The following is a 20,808-nucleotide window of genomic DNA, read 5'->3' as shown; positions in this document are numbered from 1 at the left end:
TTGCTTCAGATTTGCTGGAGTTGTCATTTAAGATACGGTATGTGTACCATATTACTTTTCTAAAATATGAAAAATCCTGAATTCTCAAACCTATCTTACCACATGGGTTTTGGATAAAGGACTATGAATCAATAGTTATTTACTATTTTCTTAATTAGACTTGGGATGGACTATCTATCTTTTATAGTTATTTAAGATTTTTACTCATCAATTCTCATTCTACAATTTCTGGTTTCATCTCTATTAATTCCTTTAGTTGTTTTATTTTCCTGAGTTGAAAATTAACAGTTAAAAAAAAAAAAGAAAATTACCAGTTTACTCATCTAAAAAACTATTTCTTTTGCAATAATAAAAGTATTTGATACTACTTTGACTAAATGACAATTCCTTTGGTCTTCCAGAGTTTTGACATTGTTACCTAAAGAGTGTATAATTTTTAATTTTCATTTAGAACCAAGTGTTTAAATTTCTTAATGTTCAGGATTTTTTGCTACTTTCTCACATTACCATTTTAGTTGGGCCTATATACACATTAGCATTTCTAACATTAGGTAGATGGGTATATATTGTGAACTAGTATTTGTCTTTCCTGCTTTTTTTTTTTATATATATATATATTTTTTAAGATTTTTATTTATTTCTTTGAGACAGAGAGAATGAGATACAGAGAGCATGAGAGGGAGGAGGCTCAGAGGGAGAAGCAGACTCCCTGCCGAGCAGGGAGCCCGATGCGGGACTCGATCCAGGGACTCCAGGATCATGACCTGAGCTGAAGGCAGTCGCTTAACCAACTGAGCCACCCAGGCGCCCTCTTTCCTGCTTTCTTCCTTGAAGTTTACTTTGATATTATTTTGTACTTCATTTGCCTGGTATAGCTTAGCTTTACTCATGTCTTTACTTTCAATCTTTCTAATTGAAGGATTTGTTTTATACAGATAGCATGTAACATGAAGCACAGTGCTCTTCCAAGGTTAGGGCTGCGAAGGCAAAGTACAGCTTATTCTAGGGACAGTCCCAATAGCCAAATCCTAAACTCCAGTGTGATAGTATTAGGGGGTGGGGCCTTTGGGAAGGGATTAGGTCATGAGGGTACAGCCCCCAAAAAGGAATTGGTGACTTATTAAAAAAAAAAAAAGAGAGAACTCTCTTGCTTTTTCCACCATGTGAGGATATAGTTGAGAGAGCCTTTCATGAACCAGGAAGTGGGCTCTCACCAGACACTAAATCAGCCAGAACCTAGTATCCTAACACTTCCCAGCCTCCAGGAGTGTGAGAATATGTTTCTGTTGTTTACAAGCCACCCAGTCTATGGTACTCTGTGATAGCAGCCTGAACTAAACAGGGAGGATTTTCTTTTTTATAGTTCTTGATCAACTAGGATGCAGGTAGAGGCAAAGAGGGTATTAACCACCTGCCTCCAGACATTTTGTAGAGCAGCCCCAGCCAGCTCGGTCTCTGTAACAGCTGCGCATCCGCTGTGGAGAAGGGCCAGTGCCACCTAGTTAAAAGTGGGCATCCTGCCCACTACTTTCAAGATCAAGAGATGTAGCTGACCTTCCTAACACACAGAAACAGAGTTAGGCAAAATGAAGACACAAAAAGTAGGTCACAAATGAAACGGGGAAACCACAGCAAAAGACACAAGTTAAACAGACATAAATAGCATGCCTGATAAAGACTTTAAAATAATGATCATAAAGATAACTCAATGAATATGAGAAAAGAGTGGAGGACATCAGTGAGAACCCTTAAGGAAGAGATAGAAAACATAAAAGAGAACCAATCAGAGACGAAGAACACAATTGAAATTAAAAATGCACTTGATGGAATAAATAGCAGGCTGGAAGAAGAAGAGGAACGAATTAATGAACTAGAAGACAGTAATGCAAAGTAATCAAGGTGAACAAATGAGAGAAAAGAATTATGCAAAATAAGAATAGACTCAGGGAACTCAGTGACTTCATCAAGCATAATAACATTCACATTACAGGGATCCCAGAAGGAGAAGAGAGAGAAAAGGGGGCAGGAAATTTACTTCAAGAAATAATAGCTAAAAACTTCCCTAATCTGGGGAATGAAACAGATATCTAGATCCAGAAGACACAGAGATCCCCCAACAAAATCAACCAAAGGAGGTCCACAAAAAGACACAGTAATCAAAATGGCAAAAAGTAGAGATAAAGAAAAAAATTTTTTAATTTTTTTTAAAGATGTATTCATTTGAGAAAAAGAGAGCACAAGCAGGGGGAAAGGCAGAAGCAGACTCCCCGCTGAGCTGGGAGCCTGACACAGGGCTTGATCCCAGGACCTGGAGAGATCATGACCTGAGCCGAAGGCAGACACTTAACCATCTGAGCCACCCAGGCGCCCCAAGAAAAAAAATGTTTAAAGCAGCAAGAGAAGACAGTTACATACAAGAGAAACCCCCCCATAAGGCTCTTAGTGGATTTTTCAGCAGAAACTTTGGCAGCCAGAAGAGAAGGCATGATATTCAAAGTGCTGAAAGGGAAAGAAATCTACAGCCAAGAATATTCTACCCAGCAAGGCTATCACTTGGAATAGAAGGAGAGATGAAGAGTTTCCAAGACAAGCAAAAGCTAAAGGAGTTCAGGACTAAACCAGCCCTACAAGAAATATTAAAGAGGACTCAGACTAGGAAGGAAAGACTGTTAAGTGAGAGTATGAAAAGTAGGAAACACAAAACCAATAAAGATAAGTATTTCTGTAAAAAATCAGTCAACAAAATAAATTCACAGAATAAAAGAATGTAGTCAAGTAGGACACCATATACATAAAACACTGGGGGGAAGAGGAGTAAAGAATGGTTTGAACTTATGCAACCATCAGCTTAATATAGACTGCTACATGCTTACTGGAGACAGCTCTTAAACAGCTATCACATCCATGGCACAGGAAGAGGGTGTCTTTCGGTGAAGGAGGCTTACTTTTAGCTAATCATCATGACCATGGCCTGAGGAGTAGGCTTCTAATTAAACAGGCATCTAGGGGCTGACTGTATTCCAGAGACCTCGGAGAGAAGGTGCTATCTCCTTCTACTGTGTTCCAGAGTGCCAGTGTCTCCTGAGGAAAAGCTTTACAAGCATCTGGTTTTTGCAGCTAACACCCAGGAATGCCCCCTCAATCACCTGGCTCTGGTTGCCACAGGGGCTTATGTTCTTGGGTCCCCTGGGACTGTGTCAAATGGAGCAACAGTTCTTGGCAGACTACCATTCCCAGGCACAGTGAGGGGACTGAGGCACACCCCCAGTCTTTCTGTGAAGGAGGTCACTTCGTTTGTCCTGAAGCTTCAAACAGAGGCAGGCTTCAGGTTTGGCACACACTGCCTATGTAGCTGCTCTGAAGGAACATATGGTGATCTTCCTCTGCCTTGTTCCAGCTTGTTGGTATCTCCCCAAAAGGAGATTATACACTCGTCTGGAGCCCAAATATTTGCAACTGCTGCCCAGGGAACACTTCTAGATTACCTGGCTCTGGTGGCCAGCAGGACTTATGCTTTTGGCACCTCAGAACTTTATATATATTCACATTCTTTTAAAAGATGCTGCCTGAGGGTCTGGCTTCTAGTCTGCCTGAATCTAGGTGCTGAGATCCTACCCTTTGGGACAGAGTGATCTTAGCACATCCTCAACTACAAGGAGCTATTAATGAACTGCCTGGACAAGAACAGAGGTTTGAGAAACCACCAAAAGCTGGAGCAGGGCTGAATGAAAAAGTCCATCTCCTATATGAGGCCGCTACTTCAAGACTTGGGAGAAGTAATTGTTTCATGTACTGTATAGAAACTAACACAGTCAGGTAAAATGAAACAGGAATATGTTCTAAATGAAAGAACCAGATAAAACCTTAATGAAATGGAACTATGTAATTTATCTGATAAAAACTTTAAAATAATGGTTATAAAGATGCTCACCAAACTGGGGAGAAGAATGTATGAACACAGAACTTCAACAAAGAGATGGAAAATATAAGAAAGTACCAATTAGAGAAGTCAAAGAGCTGAAAAATACAGTAACTGAACTGAAAAATAACACTTAGAGTTGTTAAAACAGCAGACCAGATGGAAAAGAAGAAAGGAGTAGTTAATTCAAATCCAAGGCAGTGCAACTCACCCAATCAGAGCAGCAAAAAGAAAAAAAAGTGAAAAAATGTAAAGATACCTTAAGAGACTTACAGGAAAACATCAAATGGAATAATATTCGTATCACTGGGTTTCAAGGAAGAAGAAAGAGCGAGAAGGAGCAGAAATCTTATTTGATGAAAAAAGGGCTGAAAACTTTCCTAACCTGGGGAAGGAAACAGACCATCCAGATGCAGGAAGCCCAGAGGGTTATAAATAAGATGAATGCAAAGAAACCCAAACCAAGACACGTTATAATTAAAATATCAAAAGGTAAAGCAAGGAGAGAATAAAAGGCAGCAAGAGAAATATCTCATTACACACATGGGAACCCCCATCCATGAGCAGATTCTTCAGTGAAAACTTTGTGGGCCAGAAGGGAGTAGCATGATATATTCAAAGTGCTGGGGAAAAAATTTCCATGCAAGAATATATGCTACCGGGCAAAGTCATCATTCAGAACTGAAGGAGAGAGAAATAGTTTCCCAGATAAGCAAATGCTAGAATTCATTCATTACCACTAAATACGCCTTACAAGAAATGTTAAAAGGACTTCTTGGGCTGCCTGGGTGGCTCAGTCATTGGGCGTCTGCCTTCAGCTCAGGTCATGATCTCAGAGTCCTGGGATCGAGCTCTGCATTGGGCTTCCCTGCTTGGCAGGGAGCCTGCTTCTCCCTCTCCCTCTGCTGCTTGTGCTCTATCTCTCAAATAAATAAATATTTTTTTAAAAAAGACTTCAAGCTATAACGAAAGGGCACTTACTGGTAACAAGAAGAAATATGAAAGACTAAATCTCACTGGGAAAATTAATATATAATAAATGTAACAGATTAAGTACTTATAAAACTAGTATGAAGGTTAAAAAACAAAAATAGTAAAAGTAACTATGATTTTAATAATTAAAGGATACACAAAATAAAGATGTAAATTATATCAAAAATATAAAACATGGTGGTGGAGGGGTGTAAAAACGTTGCACTTTAGAACTTAAGTTACTGACTTAAAACATTATCGGTATACGTTGTTACGTGTAAGTGTAATGATGATCACAAAGCAAAATTCTGAAATACACAAAAGAAAAAGGAGTACAAGCATACCATTAAAGAAAATCCTCAAACCACAAAGAGAAAAAGGAATAGAAACTAGAGAAACAGCTAAAGAACAATGAACAGAATGGCAATAAGCACACACCTATTAATAATTACTTTAAATGTAAATGGACTAAATTCTCCAATCAAAACAGAGTGGCTGAATGGATAAAAAAAACATGAACCACCTATATGTTGCCTACGAGATACAGTTTATTTTTTAGTACAAAAAGAACTTTATTAACCTTCTTTCAAACTTTATTCCCAGGTTTCTTCGGCTTAATTAGCTACAAGGAATGAATTGTGTATAAGCAAAAACTGAAAAGAGCTATAGTGTCCTAGGTGCTTGGCCTTAAAAATATTAGAGATCTCTATTTTTTCAGATCCATGAACAGAATTTTAAAAAGCAGCATAATATAAAGTAGCAGCTCCCAGTAACTTCTTCAAGTTTTATCTTCTTCAAAAGTTGACTCAATTCAGTTTGCTTCGTTCTTGGAAGCTTCATCAAAATTCTCCATGAGATCTGGAACTTCATCATCATCATCATCCTTTCTGGTAGCAAGTGGTGCTTTTCCATCCATAGACTGGTTTGGGCAGAGCTTCAGTCAGTCTTCTTAAAGGAGTCAGACTGTCTCCACTAAGCTGGTTTAAGATATTGGGTAGCATTTCTGTCAGCTGCATGGTCTTAGCATGGCCTATAATGGTTATTAAAGTGTTCACACTGCCAGGGATGCCTGAATTTTAGGGTTGTTAAAGTGGATCACTGTTCCTTGGTTTGTGAACACATTCACTTTTTCAATACCAGAGATATTGTTTATCCCTAACTTCTTTAAAGAGAACTGAAGTTTTCTATCATCTGCTGTAGCCGTTCCATGAACCACCTTCTTGGTGAGCAGTTTCTTTCCCACCAATGCACATGTGTGCTTGCAGTTTGGCAAGTTTCTCCCAGTTCATGATAGTTTCTTTCATCTTGTTGGAATGGAAACAGGGCCACATGAGGGAATAGGGTTGGCACTCAGGAGGTGTTGCATGGACCAGCTGAGGTTCAGTGCACACACATGGGGACACAAGATGGCAGCCAAAGGGAGGCCAAAAGTGATCCAAGAGATACACTTTAGATGGAAGTACACACAGACTGAAAGTGAAAGGACAGAAAGATATTCCATGCAATGGAAATAAACATTCCCATTTGTCTGGGGTAGCAACCAGAAAATAGACTTTGTTTTTTGTTTTTGTGTGTGTGCGTGTGTGGATAATAAACTTTGAAACAAAGAGTGTAGTAAGAGACAAAGAAGGGCATTTCCTAATGATAAAAAGGTCAACGCAATAAAAGGATATAGCATTCGTAAATATTTAGGCACCCAACATAGGAGCAGGAAAATATACAAAAAGCAAATATTAACAGACATAAAAGAGAAAGAGATAACAGTACAACTATAGTAGGGAACTTTAATACCCCATTTACGTCAATGGACAGTCATCCAGACAGAAATCAGTAAGGAAACACTGGATTTAAATGACTTGTTAGAGCAGACGGACAACAGATATTTATAGAACACCACTAAGTAAAGTGAAATTATCATTTATCTCGCCTTCTCTGTCTAAACTCTAACTCAGGGTGACTAAATTATTGATAAGAGGTTTCTTGTTATAAAAGTATTCCAGCTCAAAATCAAAGGAAACTGCTAATGAATAAATCTAAGCAGTGATCATAAATCACTGCTAACATCACAACATTACATGCCTCCTCCTGATAGAACAGAACATCACCTTTGGTATTCTTATTCTTGCCCCTCCACTCCCATCAAATCTGAATCTAATCAAGTCTCTAGATCTAACTACCAATTGTGGGAAACAAAGAGGCAGAGAAATGTTTTGTGATACCACATGGATGTAATCTGCAAATTCCAAACTGTGGGAAACTAAAGAATAAATGATGTGCTTTCTTCAACAAATTACAGAGAAAAATGAGAGAGAGAGTAAGAGAATCTAGTGATCAAAAGATATTAATCATAAACACAGACATCATTTGGAGCATGATTTAAACAAAATGTAAAAAATTGATTTGTGAAACAGGAAAATTTGAGTAGTAACTGGATATCTGTTAAGAAACAATTCTAAAATTTTTTAGATTTGATAATGGAATTGTTATTGCTTTTTAGAAGGATTATCTTTAAGAGATACAAACTGAAATAGTAACAGATGACTGATAGGATGCCTAGAATATGCTTCAAAATCATCTGAAGAGGGGTGTCTGTGTGGCTCAGTTGTTAAGCGTCTGCCTCCAGCTCAGGTCATGATCCCAAGGTCCTGGGATCGAATCCCGCATCGGGCTCCCTGCTCAGAGGGGAGTCTGCTTCTCCCTCTCCCACTCCCCCCTGCTTGTGTTCCCTCTCTTGCAGTCTCCCTCTCTGTCAAATAAATAAATAAAAAATCTGAAGAAAGTAAAGACTAGAGATGAATCATGACTGGCCCTACTGTAAAGTACTGCAAATGAATTATGAAAACATGAGCTCAAAGAAGTAGTTCTGTACACATTTGAAATTTCCACAATAAAAAAATTTTAAAGTATCCTTTACATTCAGAAACAGGTCACTTTCGGGAAGAGCAATTTGTGGAATGAAAGGGCAAATGCTAAATGAAGTAAGTGACATGATCAAGGATTTGGCAGGAATGAGGTGAGATAAAGATGGTAGCTAAAAGTAGGGATTGGTTTGTTATATGATGTTTTTCCAAATTCACCCATTCATCATTCATTCATTCAACCGGAAAAAAAAAGAACTTCAAGTGCCTGCTGTAATTTTAACACTGTGGAAACAGCAAATGAACTCAAAACAAAAACCAGGGCACATGGATGGTTCAGTCGGTGAAGTGTCTGCCTTCGGCTCAGCTCTTGGTCTCAGGGTCCTGGGATTGTGCCCAGGGAGCACTGGGCTCCCTGCTCAGCGGGGAGTATGCTTCTCCCTCTCTCTGTGCCCCCCGGCAAACATGCTCTTTCTCTAATAAATAAACTCTTAAAAAAAAGGGCAAAAACCTGCTCTTTTGAACTTTTATTCTTATATGAAAGTTTGGGGAAAAATGAGGTTGGAAGAGTGTTTTTTATACTCAGTACAACTGACATTTTGGGCTGGACAATTCTTTGTTGTAGGAGACTATCTTATGCATTGTAGATGTTCAGCAGCATCCCTGGCCTCATATTACAGGTTAGTATTGCTGACACTCCCTTCCAGTTGTAACAAAAATGACTCCATACATTGCTAAACATCCCTGAGAGACAAAATCACTTCCAGCTGACAAGCACTGGGTTAGAAGTTAGTAAGTGCTACTAAGAAAAATGAAACAATGAAAGGGGATAAGAAATACCAGGGTAATGGTAGCACTGGATTTGCACCTTTGACAAGGATGGCTGCGGAAGAGCACTCAAGGCAGAAAGAATAGTGACATACAGAAGTCTTGAGGTAGAAAGGTGTTGGCACACTGAGAAATGATAAGCCAGTGTAGCTGGAACAGAGGAGGTTAGAGGGAAAGTGGCAAATGCACAGACTAGATTGACCTTCCTGCAAATAACATGAAATCTAGGGGGAAAAGATACAAAAAAACCTGCCCCCAAAACCCCCCCAACTATTTATGCAAGCACTAAAAAGTGAACAAAGCTGGAAGATCATGGAGGTGACTTGAAATGAGAAAGCAAGGAATAGCAAAGGTTGTAATTCCAGTCTATTATGGCTTTTAGCCTAAGGGAAGACCATGTGAGGCAGTTAAAACTCCAAAAGAAAACCCAGTCTTTTAGGCCTGAGCAATCAGAGAATATAAGCTTGGGTAAATGAATGCTGCTAGAGAAATGAGGCAGCAATCCTGGGAAGGAAAGAATGAACGCTGCTACGAAATGAGGCAGCAATCCTGGGAAGTAAAGAAGGAAGAATCTCAAATTCCATAAACTCTGCCCAAATCACTGCCTAACCCCTGAACAACAGTATTAAGACAAACTCCAAGCTGCCTAGCAAGGATCAGAAAACTAAAATGAGATTTAAACTGTCACCCAAAAGATAAGTGTCTGGAGTCCCAACCAAATTTCTTGACAGTACAACAAAATCAATAATCTTTTGAGAAATATAACATTATTTAGGGTCTCTACAACATGATTATCACAACGCCCAAGACATAATCCAAAATTACTTGACATAGAAAGAAAAAGGTGAACAAATCTCAAGAGAAAATACAATCAAGAGAACCCAACCTGAGATGATCCAGATGTTAGATTTACTAGTCAAGAATTTTAAAACAGCTATTATAACTATGCTCAATGACATAAACAAAATTCACATTTGTATTATGAACATATGCTTATAACGAATGCAACAGTAAGAAATGCCACCAGAGAAATAAAATCTCTTAAAAAAACAACAACAGGGTGCCTGGGTGGCTCAGATGGTTAAGTGTCTGCCTTGGGCTCAGGTCATGATCCCAGGTCCTGGGACTGAGTCCAGCATCAGGCCCCCTGTTCCTTGCTTCTCCCTCTGCCTCTCTCTCTCTCTCATGAATAAATAAATAAAACCTTAAAAAACAAAAACGAAAACAACAACAACCTGTTAATTCTGGAAACGAGAAAGACAATACATGAAATAAAAAATTCACTGGATGGGCTGACAACAAAAGGGAGCTGACAGAGAACAATCCGTGAACTTGAAGATAATCAGTAGAAGTCATTCAACCTGAAGAACAGAAAGAAAAAAAGAAAGAGCCTCAGGGACCTTTGGGATAATATACAAAAGTTTAACATATTGAGTCCCAAAAGAAGAGAACAAATGAGGCAAAAAAAAAAAATTTTTGAAAAAATAATAGCCAAAGATTCCCCAAGTTTGGTAAAAGACAGAAATTTACAGATTCAAAAATCTCAGCAAATTCCAAGCGGGGTAAGTACAAAGAAAACCACACCTAGTCACATCATAGTCAAACTGCTTGAAAACAAAGAAAAAAAAAATGCAACCAAAGAAAATAATACATTACATATAGAAGGAAATGATTTGATTATAACTGACTTCTCATCAGATAACAATGGAAGAAAACAAGTGCTGAAAGAAAAGGACACTGGCACACCAGAATTCTACATCTAGTGAAACTATGCGAGACGGAAGGTAAAATAACATTTTCACATAACAAAATTAAGAAGAATTTGTCACCAGCAGACCTACACTTTAAGAGGAAGAGGTTAAAAGATACATATTAGGTCATAAAAGATGGAGCAAATGCCAATGTTCCAAACATATGAAAGATATTTGCAACATTCTTTTCATAGCTAAGAAATCTCCAAGATCATCTTGTCCAATCCCTTTATTTTGCTCATGGGCCAACCAGTATCAATTATCTAGTGGTATAATATACAAGTCTAATTTCTGCGTCAAAGCAATGGAAATAAAACATTTATATCAACCTTTATAAATAAGTCAGAATACACAGTGAAAATAAATTGTTAAAATTGATATAGGTATTATTCCTAAAGGTTTTATAAAAACTGAATCTTTCATTTAAGTTACCTTAGGTATTTACTTAAATCATAATGTGAATCTTTTTATATTGTTAAGAATTCCTCTATCTTTGTGAAAACTCAAATTTTCATTTTTTAATTAAATGACAAATAAAGTTTATTTCTTAAAAACAGTACTAGAAAGGAGTCTGTTGCATACTTACACAATATAAGTAAAATGATATGCCATTGCACAAAACAGAATTTTCTCTCTACTGTAATAAGGAACTGTCAATGAGAGTAAACACTGTCTTAAGGTATTTCTGATTTTTATATTCTGTTTAAAATGTTATCTTTGGAAGTACACAGAACACAACAGGCTCTGAAAATCAGTTTATGAATGAATGAAATATATAAAACTATGAGACACACAGATTAATGGAATTTCCCAAGCCCACAAGTCAGGTATGTAATCACAATAAAATCAAAATCTTCAGGAACTCATCCCTGGGCTCCAAGAAAACAAGGTTCACTAAGGAACCCAATATATTTGAAAACATCATTGAAAAATCATCACCCTGTCTCTCTATACATATTGGGTTGGCATTACCTTACCACATATATGTTAAGTGCTGGGCCTGCCTAAGTACTTACCCCAACAGCTGGGACTTCTTCACTCTTTACTTCATTTATCCGAACCAAATAGTTAACAAAATCTCTGGCAGCATTGCTCTGTGCATCTTTTTTATTGGTGGAATTGCCCATGCCAATGTAATTATAACCTTCCACTCGAACCTTTTACAGTCAAGAAAAAAAATGTATTAGAAGAGATTGACCTGGGTAATTCTGGGTCTTAAAAAATAGGTAATTCAATAGTCCATTAAGAGATAACAGTTAAATGTTGAAGATATACTCCATAAAAACACAGAAAATAACACATCTAAGAAAATTGTTGACTTATGAAAAAGCTTGAATTATGCTGCCCAGTGATAAACTAATCTAAAAACAATATTAATTTATGTGGCTCAGATGTTCTCTTCTGTAACAGAATGTTCCACATTAAAATCTGATTTTATAAGACCCAAGAACAAGCTCCCCATTTGTATTTATTTTAAGCAATTTGACTCGAAGCAATCAAGAATCGCTCCACTTTCCACAGGAATTAGTGAAACTACAAATAGCTGATCCAACTTTTCTAATCTGCACTACTGGTACTGTGGCAGCTGAGGGAGATACATGTTCTAACCAGAATAATTTACCTATCAAATTGTTTTAAAAGTAATGCTTGCTTGAAAATGATTTATAATGAAACAGAATGGCAGACAAGCGACAATAAATAACATACAACACTACTGTTTCTGAACAGAAAACATTGTTCTCTTAACACCAAAATAAGTGTCAAAAAATCACAAAAATATAAACTGTATTCTGTAATACCTCACACATGAACTTTTGCCTGTTTTTGTTCCCCACTGCTCTAATTTCATAGGATGGGGTCATCTTCCTTTTGCCACACCAGGCATACAGAAAATTTTTAACATCACCCATGATTCACGTGTCTTCTTCTGACCTAAGAAAACAAAAGTTAAACCACATTATTTATGAGCAAACACCACAAGTGACCAATAACTGGAATTAACTGAAAACCTAGGTTAAACACAGGATATTCTATCATACTGCTATTAAAATTGCTTATGACAAAATTTTAATGACATAATTGGAAGGCCTATAACATGTCGTACAAAAAAGCAGTATACAAAATACACGACTTGAATTATACGCATAAATCAAGACTAAAAAAGAAATATCCCTCAAAATGGTTATCTTTGGGTGACTCCAAGTGATTTTGACTTTTTTTTTTTTTTTTGAGAGCAAGAGAGAGAATCTTAAGCAGACTCTATGCTCAGCATGGAGCCTGACGCAGGGATGAATCTCACCTCCCTGATATCATTACCTGAGCCTACATCAAGAGTTGGATGCTTAACTAAGCCACCCAGGTACCCCTGACCTTTTCTTAAAAACATTTTATGTGAGGTGCCTGGATGGCTCAGTTGAGTGGCTGATTCTGGATTTCAGCTGGGGTCGTGATCTCAGGGTCCTGGGACTGAGCAGTGTCAGGCTCCGCCTCCAGGCTAGGAGGGGAGTCTGCTTGAGGACTCTCTTTCCCTCTGCCCCTCCTCCCAGTCACATGCAGGTGCTCTCACAAATGAACAAATCTTAAAAAAAAAAAAACCTTTTTATGTAATGTCCCACTTTTTACAATAGGCACCTTATGTGTTAACTCAATCCTCAAACAATGGGAGATAAAATTATATAGTGAATACTATTATTGTGTCTCTACAAAGGAAGAAACAAGGGCATAGAAAGTTTTTTTTCCAAGTCACCTACTGTGAGGCATAAACTCAAAGTCAAACTACTATATTAAGAAACTATTATATCAATCAGGGGCGCCTGGGTGGCTCAGTTGGTTAAGTGACTGCCTTCAGCTCAGGTCATGATCTCAGGGTCCTGGGATCGAGCCTCGCATCGGGCTCCCTGCTCGGTGGGAAGCCTGCTTCTCCCTTTCCCACTCCCCCTGCTTGTGTTCCCTCTCTCGCTGTCTCTCTCTGTCAAATAAATAAATAAAATCTTAAAAAAAAAAAAAAAGAAATGGTCATCGATCATTTTGTGTGTAAATCAGAGTTTATTCTCATTCTGAGGTGTCTCCTAGCAGACTGTCCTCAAAGTTGTAGGCTACATATTACTCTACTTAGACTAAAAACACTAATCTGTTAAGTACTAAATCTCTCCTTTAGGCCTTGTTATTCATTAAAATTTGAGGATATTAAGTTTTCTTGATGTACACCATACCATACTTATTGGCACTCTCCCTCTAATATAGTTTATAAATATACCAAAAGATATGGAGCCTGTGAGTCTAAAATCTGAATCTAAATTAAAATCAAGGTATCTGAAGGGTGCCTGGGTGGCTCAGTCAGTTAAGCCTGATTCTTCATCTCGACTGGGGTCATGATCTCAGGGTTGTGGGACTGAGCCCTCTGTGAGGCTCCATGCTCAATGGGGAGTCTACTGGAGATTCTCTTTTGCTCTCTACTCCTCCCCACCGCAAACACATGCCCTCTCTCTCTCTCTAAAAATAAACAATAAATCTTACACACACACACAAAAGATATCTAAGACCAAATTTAGATCCAGAAAAAATATGCAAAAAAATTAGTTTGCTGTGAGAAACCTCATTACTAGCATGAAACCTTTGTCTTCTGTTCAGTGCATTTTTTTTTAAAGATTTTATTTATTTACTTGAGAAAGAGAGAGAGACAGCACGAGAGGGGGGAGGGTCAGAGGGAGAAGCAGGGAGCCCAACGTGGGACTCGATCACAGGACTCCAGGATCATGACCTGAGCCGAAGACAGTCGCTTAACCGACTGAGCCACCCAAGCGCCTCATGTTCAGTGCATTCTGTTAGCACCTAAATTTAACATCATAAAACTGGACCCCAGTATAAACTTATTCTGTAGCCACAGGCTAACCCTGGAGAAATCCTGTTAACTGAAAAGCCGTGGAAAGCTTTTCTATCTGTAAATTCCACCCCTGAATAATTAACTAAAAAAACAAGACCTCAGGGTGAGTGAGTACCATGAAATATGAAGGACTACACTATCAAATTCCCTCCTTCCTAGGCAGTCTCATCTAACTCCATTATATTCAATAACAACTATAGGCTAATGATGCCCAAATATATACTGAAACCTTAATCTTTTCTCTTTTAAGCTCCAAAATCAAATTCATCCAACTGCAGCAATAATGTGCAAATACTAACCTGACACCTCAGTAAAAACAGAATTTAAGTTTCCTCCCCAAACCTGTTCCTTTTTCCCTCAGTCCAAGTGTTTCCATCTCCCGAAATGGCACCGCCATCTACCAAATTACTCCTGTCACAACTTGGGAGTCATACACTCCCTCGAGATCCCCCATAGCTATCCCTTGGAGAACTCTCAGTATGCGCCAGGCAGTAGTAACCTTAGAGAATCATCTACATGGACTATTTTCCTTAACCCTTACAATAATTACACAGATAAGACTATGATTATTCTCCCCCTTTAGGGATGAATAAACGGAAACAAAGAATACCTTGCCCCAGAGAGGACAGAGCTCTTAACTGGGAAACCCAGAATTCCAAGCCAGGTAGTCTGACTCCTGATCTACATGCAATTCTGCCTCCAAAACGGGTTTCCAATCCATTCGCTTCTCTCCAACCCCTGCCAGCACTACCGCACACCTAGCGTTACTGAAATAACGTCCTAGACCTATAGATCTAGATCCCCGTTTCCCCTCTGGCCACCCTAAAATCCATTCTCTTCGCTCCTTCTCACCATACTCCAGGAACATGGCCTTCTTTGTTTCTTCCCAATCTCTGCTCTCAAGCGCTAATCCCTTCTTTTTTTTTTTTTTTTTTTTGCGCTAATCCCTTCTTACCTCGGCAATTCTGCGCCCCCCCGCATCTTCAGAGCTGACGCATTCTCGACCTCAGGGCCGACATATCAGCTCCAAAGTCTACCTCCTCCGAAACGCTTTCCCTTGCCACCGTAGTTAAACTAGCTTTCTCCCTCGGCAATTTTCATTTCCTCAATCTTTTCACTGAAACCTGCAGACGTTTGTTTTTCTGTTGTCTCCCACCACCATCGAAACCTACATGCGGAAGGGGAAGGGGCTGTGCCCCACGTGTTTACGGCTCCACCGCCATGCCCGCAGGACAGCGCCCGGTCTTTGTGGCCGGAATGAATGGATGAAGGGCCCTAGGTGTGTGTGGCGTCACTGCGGGCTCACCACCCGGCGATGCACCCCCTTTCACTCAGCGGCAACAGCGCCTTCGCCGCGCGCAGGCCGGAGGAGGAAGTGGGGTTTGGCTGCTTCGGACAAGGGACTGGCCATTGCTGGGGGAAAAACGGGTCTATACCGCGGGCCCGGGCAGCGCAGGCGTGGCGCGGCGAGCAGCACGCAGCCCGCAATCCGGGAACCCGGCGGGCGCCTCGCCCCTTCCCCCACCCGCCACCGCCGCCCGCGCTTCGCAACAAAGCCCGGCTGCAGGAGCACGGGCCCCCACACCCCCAACGGGTGGCAAAGACATCTCTCCCCTACCGGCGTCCGCTTCCTGGTGTCCGAGAACACAGCCCTCTTAGAACCGCCCGGGGCCACGGCCTTCCTCAGAGACACTCGGTAAACACACCTCAGCTCGCGTGGAGGCGGCAGAGAAATGGCTCCGACGGCGGCGCCGGGAGGGCGGGGTCAGTGGGCGTACGCATGCGCACGAAGCGAGTTTAGGGCTGAGGGCGCTCCCCACCCCCAGGGAGGGGCGAGGCCGCAGCTACCACTTCCCGGCGTCCCGTAGGGTCGCCAGGGAGATCCGCGGCGCTGGGCCTGCTGCGCTCCAGCGGGGATTCTTCCCTTGCTCCCTACTTTTGAACGTTTTTGAGAGTTGGGAACGTTTTGAGAGCATTTTGACGCAGCAAAATGTTTCATAGCTTCTATCATGGGGACCTCCGGTAGATGATAAATAAAAGGTAGAAGACAGAACTGGAAATCTTAGGTGCTATGAAGAGTGCTTAGCGAAGTACTTGGCACATAATAGGTATTCAGTAGGTCTTGTTATTGTAGTGCTTCAGATACTCTAATGCCAGTGTCTTCTGAAAGAAATAAGCTCAGTGAAGGCAGGAAATCTGCCTGGCTAGCTGAGGCCACTCACTGCAGTGTGTGGCACATCTTAAGTGCTCAGTAAAAACCAGCTGAATGAGTGGATAAACCCTGCAAGGTTGGTTTTGCTTAAATTGGATAACCTTTTGTCTTCAGAGTCTTTGGAATAATTTGTATATTTAGCTATTGTAGTAGTCATTGTTACATTTTTGAACTGTAGTGCTTCCCATGAAGGCAACAATACAAAATATTTCAAGTTGGGGTTGTTTGAGAGATTCCAGACTAATCAATTGTCTGGGCCCATCATACCATATCCATCCTTATTTTTCACTTTTTATTGTCTTTTGTTCTTGATTCTTCTAGCTCATAGTGATTAATCCCTTTAAAACTCTGTTGCTCCTATAGTCAGAATAACAGTTTAGCATTTACTCTTATTTTCTTCACGTGTTTGCTGTCTTCAATTAAGAGTAAAATCATTCAGAGAAAGACCTTAATCTTATTTTTTTTGTACCTTTCAGGGTGCTTAAAGCAGCAGGTTCCTGATAGTTATTTATGATAAGGGAAATTCAACCAGCATACATGGATTGCAAATGTTTTGTAGCAGATAAATGAATACAGCAAAAGTGTCAACATATTAAGTATAAATAAAACTTTCAGAGGTGGATCTTTCCAAGAACTATGGGGAATTTTATTATTGAGTTGGTTCATTAATTTGGGCCTTGCTCCTGAGAGCTAGAGTTCCCAGGGGATTGTGGGCCATAACTGGCGTTACCTCTGTAGGTTGCTGTTGGCAACTAGCAACTAGATCTTAACGTTTGTAAGTGAAACTTCCAAACCTGCTCCAGAAGTACAGTGTGGTCAGATTTCAATACAACAACTAGATGTTCCCAGTATATGACTAGCTAGATGACTACAGATGTTAGCAAAGCAGGATAGAGTAGTATTACTGGTACTTAATATTTCACATTGACCTTTTTGGTTAGAAATTAGTTATGGAAGAGTTGACTTAGTTCCTGAGTTTGGTAGAAAATAAAGGTTATAAGTATATGTATTAAATTCAATCTGTAGGGTGTATAAAAAAATATTAGCCAAGTTTCTCATGTCATTTGTTATTTCTGCCAACTCAATGGACTGGGGCAAAGTTTCTGCCAGGGAGAATGAGATGATGATCACCGACACCTATAGTTGAAATGTAAGATGAAAAATGAGGGAGAATGTTTTGGTTCATTGCTCTTCCTCTGTTTCTCAAATAAGCAGAGGGTTAGGGATGGGGGGAATGGAATAAGAGAGCCTGCAACCAGAACTAGGACTTAAGCAGGCTCATGATGTCTTGAGGAAGTTAGTGCTGGTAAAGTTTGAACCAACTCATAAGCTTGTGAACACCAGTGACACTTGCACCCTTCAACACTCTTGTACTACCATATACAATGCTGTATCCAGACAGGAATGAAGTTTTGTTTGTTTGGTTTGTTTTTTAAAAGGCTCACAGAGACTTCCTGACCGCTGGAGTAGCTTGACTTCAGAGGCTGCAAGGCTGAAAAGCTAGGTAGAGCGTTCAGGAGCCTTATGGTACTAGAGAGACAAAACCTGGAGTTCATCAAGGAAGAGAGAGACCGGGCTTTCATCTGACACCCCCTGCAGAGGTACATTCTAAAAGGAAGGACAAACTCAGGGGAATGAAAACCAGCCTTAAATGATCTCACTTCCTCATTGGACCAAAGTGCTTTATCTCTCTCTTTCTGCCAGAAGAAGAAGACAGAATGACCTATAATTTGTACAATTCTTTATAGAATCCCCCAAATTAAAAAAAAAAAGTCTCCGGCAAGCCAGGAGACAGCCAAATAACTGAAAATCAGGAGGAGAAAATATAACAGAAATGTGCCCATAAATGATTCAGATGTTGAAATTATCAGACTTTATAAAAATTGTGATTAACATATTCAAGAATATAGATGAAAACATTGGAGGTAATTTACAGAGAGCTGGAATAAATGAGAAGTATCAAATAGAAATTTTAGAAGTGAAAATAGAATCACCGAAATTCAGGACTCAGTTAATGGGTTAATAGATTGTACATAGCAGAAAAGAGAATTGGTCAATTGGAAATAGATCAGTAGAAAATATCCAAATTGACCCTGTAGAGAAAAACAAATGATAAATACATGAAAGAACCTAAAAGATGAGTGGAACATGGTAAAAAGATCTAATGTACATGGGATTAAAGTTTCATAAGTAGAAGAGAGATAGAATGGAGAAAAAGCAATATTTGAAGTATTCCCTAAAACCAATGAAGACATAAAGCCATAGTTTCAATGAAAGCTTGAATTTTAGCAGTCAATAAAAAAGGATGCAAGTAAAATATTCACTGGTAATAAGTTGCTATGCAGAGAATTAAATATAATGCTGGGATAGAATTTGAGTGGGTGGCTATTTTAAACTGGAGGTTAAAAATATCATCCCTGAGAAGGTCATATTTAAGCTAACATCTGAATAGCAGACAAGAAGGGAACCATGTGAGAATCAGGAGAAGAACATTGCAGGCTCTTTCTATCCCCCTGTAAAGAAGAAAAGCGGTAACAGGTCAAGTCAGGTAGGGCTGGATAAAGTTTGAAACAGAAAAGTGTCTGTGTTCTAAAGTGCCTTGAGCACCATGATCTTCCCAGCCAAGGAAGTCCAAAGATTATCAGGTAAAAACAAGATATCTCCAAGGGGAAACTCTACCACAGGCCAAGGCAGCTCTTTATGGTAAAGACCTAAGCTCTTAGTAGGAAAGGTCTGCAGCATGGATACCTGGATACTTGGGAGGAGAAGATGGTGGAGGAATAAATGGCTGTTATTTCTCCATATGATCCAAATTCCTCCCTTGGAAGCAGAGCTGGTGGCCACAGGTTTTGCATTTTATTTCATTCCTTCTGATCCATTTTTAGTCCATCCCTTGTAAGAAAGGTCTGTGATTTCCCTGACTGGGCCACAAGCATGAGTCTTCCCTGACCTCCCTCAAGGGGGTGAACTGTTCTGGCAGATCACCACGCTTTTAGTTATATACAGACTATGTTAAAAGAACTCACCCCAAATTTTCATACATAATGAATTCAGTTAATTGCCGTCCTTTTAACTGAGATATTTTACATATATGTGAAGATGAACAACGCTTAAATGTATAGCCCTTCATTTTTTTTTTTAAAGATTTTTTTTTAATTTTATTTATTTGAGAGAGAGAATGAGAGACAGAGAGCACGAGAGGGAGGAGGGTCAGAGGGAGAGGCAGACTCCCCGCCGAGCAGGGAGCCCGATGCGGGACTTGATCCCGGGACTCCAGGATCATGACCTGAGCCGAAGGCAGTCGCTCAACCAACTGAGCCACCCAGGCGCCCCCATTTTTTTTTTTATTTGTGTATACACCAATAGAACTATCACCCAAATCCAGATATTGGCCATTTCTATTATCCACAAAGTTTTCTTGTGTCCTTTCTCAGAGGTAAATTCCATTCTGACTTTTATCACAAGAGTTCGTTTTGCTTGTTCCTGAACTTCACGAAAGTGGAATCATGTAGTATATACTGTTTTGCATCTGGCTTATTTCACTCAACATAATATTTTTGAGATTCATTCATGTTAGATATAGCAGTACTTTTTTTTTTTTTTTGATTGCTGTTAGTACTCCGTTTTATTAACCACAATTGGTTTATCCATTCCCCTGATGATGGGCATTGGAATAATTTCTAGTTTGGGCTAGTATGAATAGAGTTGCTATGAACATTCTTGATTACGTCTTTGGCCCCTCTGTTTTTAGTTTTAGTTTTTGTCTGCAATGGGAGAAACCACAGCCCTTTGAATGTCTTGCGGTATTAGAATTCCAACAAAGCAATATTTAATACTGTATTAAAATGTGGCCCCAGCTCTGTAGCCTTTAATTCAATTATCATTATAATGGGGGCTTAGAAATAGTTGAGTCTTCTGATTATGATTTGAAAGAACTTAAAAGACCTTGGGCAGCTTTTTTTTTTTTTTAAAGATTTTATTTATTTATTTGAGAGAGAGAATGAGAGAGAGAGTACATGAGAGGGGGGAGAGTCAGAGGGAGAAGCAACTCCCTGCTGAGCAGGGAGCCCGATGCGGGACTCGATCCTGGGACTCCAGGATCATGACCGGAGCCGAAGGCAGTCGCCCAACCAACTGAGCCACCCAGGCACCCACCTTGGGCAGCTTTTTAAAGAAGAAATTCAGAGACTAAAGGAAAAGAAAATGTAGGTTGAATGTACCATTTCCATGAAATCATCTCAAAGTTAAGTTTTCTATTGCTACTTAACAAATTAGTAAAACTTAGTGGCTTAAATCAACACTTGGTTATTACCTCACATTTCTGTAGGTCACATTCTGGATAGAACATTAAAAAGACTGTGGTTGATCCTGGGACACCTGGGTGG

The 20,808-nt window shown here is 39.6% G+C and overlaps 1 protein-coding gene across 1 annotated transcript in view; it reads right to left on the bottom strand.

Annotated features, from left to right (window-relative positions):
- DHX9 (DExH-box helicase 9) overlaps positions 1–15,930 on the bottom strand; it is a 52,072-nt gene extending 36,142 nt beyond the window's left edge. The window contains exons 1-3 of the mRNA XM_021682770.2: positions 15,830–15,930; positions 12,128–12,260; positions 11,345–11,485 (exon numbers count right to left, since the gene is read on the bottom strand). Coding sequence (XP_021538445.1) covers positions 11,345–11,485; positions 12,128–12,238 — 252 coding nt within the window. The 5' untranslated portion in view covers positions 12,239–12,260; positions 15,830–15,930. The remainder of the gene's footprint in view (positions 1–11,344; positions 11,486–12,127; positions 12,261–15,829) is intronic.
- Between the last annotated feature and the right edge of the window lie 4,878 nt (positions 15,931–20,808).

Source organism: Neomonachus schauinslandi, chromosome 6 (assembly GCF_002201575.2).
Source record: "Neomonachus schauinslandi chromosome 6, ASM220157v2, whole genome shotgun sequence".
NCBI classification, from domain to species: Eukaryota; Metazoa; Chordata; class Mammalia; order Carnivora; family Phocidae; genus Neomonachus; species Neomonachus schauinslandi.
The sequence above is the reverse complement of the archived record's forward strand: the minus strand, read 5'-3'. Positions and strand labels throughout refer to the sequence as shown.